Source organism: Clavelina lepadiformis, chromosome 1, assembly GCF_947623445.1.
Source record: "Clavelina lepadiformis chromosome 1, kaClaLepa1.1, whole genome shotgun sequence".
Taxonomy (NCBI): Eukaryota; Metazoa; Chordata; class Ascidiacea; order Aplousobranchia; family Clavelinidae; genus Clavelina; species Clavelina lepadiformis.
The window spans coordinates 1,045,585-1,050,297 of record NC_135240.1 but is presented as its reverse complement, the minus strand read 5'-3'; the positions used below and the strand labels follow the sequence as shown (position 1 = coordinate 1,050,297).

The following is a 4,713-nucleotide window of genomic DNA, read 5'->3' as shown; positions in this document are numbered from 1 at the left end:
CTCGATACTTGCCAACATATACTTGCAAACGACAAAACCGCCGATGGCCTCTAGTTCTCTTTCACAATCTGCTCGACATCGCAGCTCTAAATGCATATACCATATCCAGACAAGTATATCCTGATTATCAGATTGGACAAGGTTCAAAGCGACGAGGTTTCATAACAGATCTTGCTAACTGCCTCATTTTACCCCACATGATGACAAGACAGAAAATTCCTCAACTCAACAGAGTTCCATCCGTTCCATCCATTAACTAGTCTAGCAGGATGGTGCGCACTAGAGGTTGCAAATCTTCGTGTCTCGACAAGTAAGCGCTGTTTCGGTAATAAAGCGAATCTTTGTCGACCATCGAGCGCCATAATTCGTCAGAGTCGGCCCAGCTGAAACAAACAAGACGATTAGAATGTGGGCTCTCAGATTGAGAACAAAAATAACAACACATGTGGTTATGGTTAATGTGAAAGTTAAAATTGATGTTAATAATAGTCATATAACAAGATAAAGATATAAACAAGAGAAAATATAATAATGAAGTTGTTCAACTGGCCAAAACAACGGCGACCACAACAACCAAAACCATAGCATCTCATAACGAAATCCAATAAATGTCACAAAATGTACATGGCTCTAATGTTCCTTACCTTTTCAAGTTTCAAAATTTGTCCTGAAATGTTGTACGAATTCGCGATGTGTGAATACAGCATAACCATGGTTGCTAACTTTTGCTCGCAATCCTGGTCAAAGAACGATTTATCTTACAAACTTACAAAAACACTGCTTTCGATGACCACATTGACGCGGTACTCTTAGAAAACCCGTTTTAAAAAACTGCCACTCCACACTCCACAGCTAATTACCATCTCACAGTCTCTCATATACCTACACTGTAAAAAAAAATTTTTCTTGTTTACATCTAAATGTATGGCAGCAGTGTCGCCATACAAAATTATGTATTTTTATATTCAAAAGATGTAAAGTGCTTTTACACAAAGCAATTTGTTTTTCCGAAAACAACGCGTTATGTAAATTAACGCATAAGACTGTTAAAATATTAATGATAGTATGTTTATTACAGATCCTATAAACATGTTTTCTACATATAATTAGCTGTATTAATGCAAAAATCATTACTTTATTAAAAGTAAATCTAGCAATCACCCGCCTTTTATTTACAATTACTTTTATTTACTTTACTTTGCATGACAGTGGTGATACAGACAGTTAATTACTTCACCATTGAAAATATGACACTTGACATGTTTTACAATATTGTACAGTTGGTTACTCAAAACAGTTCGTACTCAGAGTACAATCAGACTGTGCACGTTTATACAAATCACAAGAAATGTCAGGTTCAGTAAAAGTTCTTTGATATGGTTTTGTCTTATGCTTTCTTTTGTAGTAAGACACAAGTGAAGTATACTTTCTGAAGTTTGGGTTGCAGTCATCAGCATCACATTTAAACACATAGTTATGCACATTTCGATGAAACAAAATGCGCTCAAACTACTTTACATCAGAATAATCAATTTTATAACTGTATAAATCACATGCAAATAACAACATTGTCCTCGAAGAAAAATGGTCAGGTAAAACAGAAATACTTGACAGAAATGTCTGGTCACAACTATTCTTACACAAGTACTTCGAAGTTATTTATTGCGTTGTAGAAATATAGCAGTTTGTCATTAATTCCTTTTTTCTGTGCTTTTTGGCCATGATGCTTAGTTTTTCTCCCATGTAGTGGGTCAATATTAGCAAAATTTCTGAAAGCAAAAAATACTTTGATGTCAACAAGCAAAAATGCATTCTATTTTTTAAATAAACAGTAGAAACAACAAACAAATATCCGCTACTGCTTACGATAACAATGGTGACAAGGTACAGATACTCGTGAACTAACCTTTGCAGTAATTCCAGAGTCGCGCTTAGTTCTTCAGGATACCTTACATTAAACACGTAGTAGCATGCAGATGGTAAGGTGACAGCTTCAAGGGCAGAATTGATGTAGTCAAAAGCACACTTCTTGTCCACGAAAATGTAAAACCTTTTTGAGGTTAACACATCTGGCCCTAACAAAAGGCAAAGTACAGTACAGTAATGCACTACAACTGATAACACACAAAAATAGTCAAATTAATTACCATGTGCCACAATGCAAGGGTTCAACGGGACATCTTCATCTTCCTTCAAAGAAAAATATTTTTTTGTGTACTATGACGTCTATGAGTCTTATACAATCAAATGTTTCTTACTGGATTACGAATCAACATATCAGTATACCATAACTTTCAAATTATTTTCATAAATTAGACATCTGTATCGACATTAGTGGTGCTCACCTTTAACAAAAGTTCATTTGGATCTTCATGGAAGTACTTACAGAGCATAATTACTACACCAATTATATCTACATCTGTATCTGCATCAACCTTTTCTTTTGCCAAATTGATATCAAAGATAATTCTATGCAAATCTGCATTTTTAGCTGTTGTGTTTGCATGAACTGCAACAATCGCTGCAGTTGATTTTGAACAATAATTTGAAACTGATCTAAGGAAACGTGGGTAAGCCTCTTGTACCACGAAATGGTAGTCCAAAGCATACTAAATTGACAAGCAAAATTTCAGAGAGTCCCATGCAAGATTTTTCTAGTAGGCTTAGGCCTAACTAGTCTTTTAATAAATTCACTGTAGGCCTATAATAAAACAAACAAATATTGCATGGTATTTTTGGTGTTTGAAGCCTCCTTAATTATACACCTGTTGTGTATAATTCACTAATTGGTAGTGCTTAAGCAGATGTGAAATGCTCAAATAACCGCATGCTTTAAAATGAGAAACCTTTATCTATTGACCTTGTAAGCTTTCAGTGGAAAATAGTCAGTCAAATTACAAGATTTAGAGCAACAAAGTTCTCCTAATGGTTTTACAACTTCGTATATTCCTAAGTTGGGTACAAGTATACAACCTCATATAGCCTAGCCTAGCCTAGTCCTGTTATTAGATACAATGCAGTTTGCATCAAACCTGACCAAACCCAAAGCAGAACTCATAGAGGCATGCCACGTGCTGCGTGCAGCAGTAGTTTTCAGAGAAAGAACATAAAAATCTAAACATTTTTTTCTGAAGAATTGGAAATATCATACTTTGGAAAAAGGGAAACAAAAATTAACTTTAAACGTTAATTTAATTCAAAAAATAGTTATTTATACAATTTTATAACTTAGAGTTTAACCAAGACTATAAACCTGTGGAAGCATTTCATGGTACGTTTAGGTCTATGGGTTGCATACAAAATATGAATTACATATCTTTTTGATATATTTCATTCCAGGACAAAAATAGAATAAATAAGTTAATATACAAATTAACCTTAAAGAAATTTTTAAAAGAACGTCAAGGATTTGCAAAAAGTGGTTGTAGTTTGGGTAGAAATTTTTTTCATTATGGTTTTGTTTTCGATCTTATAAATCACAATAAGCCTAGTATTACAGCCCTATTGACAGAAATAGAGCCCACATTTGTATTTGCTTTACTCTATTGAAATACTGTATTTTTTATCAATTTCAATTTTTATTCTTAGTGTACTGTTACATAAGTTTACCATAAAATTGCAAACAAATATATGTTTTATGGTTATACATAAAACAAAATCAAAAAACAAAAAATGTTTTGTAAATTCTGAAGTGTGTTAGTAAAAAAACACATAATTATCTGTCACAAACATCTACATATGTTTTTATGTAAAATAAAATAAAATTGTATGCAATTTTAAGGTTATTTTTTACAGTGTATAAAACGTGGACACGTGGTGGAAACAACAAAAAGTGCACAAACAAAGGTGCTGTTATCCACCCTGGAAATGTTTTATTTTCCCCGGGGCCGCCAGCATTGGCTCTTATGTGACAGCCTCCAGGTACAGCAATTGTTTGTTGTTGCCGTCATTGCTCGCGCCATACGTTTTATGAGTGGAACTGAACTCGCGGCTTAGCTTTTCCAAGTAGCCTACATCCCTGCAAACAGCAAACACGTTGCAGAAGTGGAAGCGGTGTTCTCAATTCGGAATTCCAAATAGATTCCTCAGATTAGATACCGCTTCCACGGAAACTGCTATCTACCGACCTAACAGGTCTTTGAAAATCTGCTACAGTACTTTATTGTCAGTTAAGTAGGTTTTTGCGAGTTCCCCGGTCAAATTTCTAATTTGGAGTAGTGATTTGCAAGGTAATCTGGCAAATGGCTACAAAATTTTTGCTTCGTGCAATTTGATACCCGTATTTGTTGCGAGATACAATTGGTAATTTTTACTTCGTGCAATTTCATACCCGTATATTTTGCGAGATACATTTGGTAATAGTTACGTCGTGCACATTTGTACCCGTGCGAATTGTAACTTACTGATTGTAACAATTTGCTAAACAGGGTTTACAAATGGCGACTGAGTGTACCCATTTGCTAAACAAGGTTAAAAAATAAGCTAAAATATTAACTGAATATTGACTGATTGTACCCATTTGCTAAACAGGGTTTGCAAATGGCGACTGAGTGTACCCATTTGCTAAATAAGGTTAAACAATAAGCTAAAATATTAACTGAATATTGACTGATTGTACCCATTTGCTAAACAGGGTTTACAAATGGCGACTGAGTGTAAAAATTAACCTTAAATATTATATATGAACCTTTTAATGATGCCAAAGTGTTAATT

General features: G+C 34.3%; 1 protein-coding gene across 1 annotated transcript; it reads right to left on the bottom strand.

The window, feature by feature from the left end:
* Positions 1-1,013: 1,013 nt before the first annotated feature.
* Positions 1,014-2,570, bottom strand: LOC143461010 (uncharacterized). The gene is made up of 4 exons (XM_076958745.1): positions 2,346-2,570; positions 2,148-2,190; positions 1,907-2,075; positions 1,014-1,769 (listed from the first exon to the last, which is right to left on the bottom strand). Exons 1-4 carry the CDS (start codon positions 2,391-2,393, stop codon positions 1,637-1,639), a joined length of 393 nt encoding a protein of 130 aa, XP_076814860.1. The 5' UTR covers positions 2,394-2,570; the 3' UTR covers positions 1,014-1,636.
* Positions 2,571-4,713: the final 2,143 nt, after the last annotated feature.

Coding starts and splice junctions, on each gene's coding strand:
- LOC143461010 (XM_076958745.1), bottom strand. CDS start 2,393: ATGCTCTGTAAGTACTTCCATGAAGATCCAAATGAACTTTTGTTAAAG. Junction 2,076..2,147: donor CCCTTGCATTGTGGCACATG/GTAATTAATTTG, acceptor GCCTTTTGTTAG/GGCCAGATGTGTTAACCTCA. Junction 1,770..1,906: donor ACTCTGGAATTACTGCAAAG/GTTAGTTCACGA, acceptor TTTTGCTTTCAG/AAATTTTGCTAATATTGACC.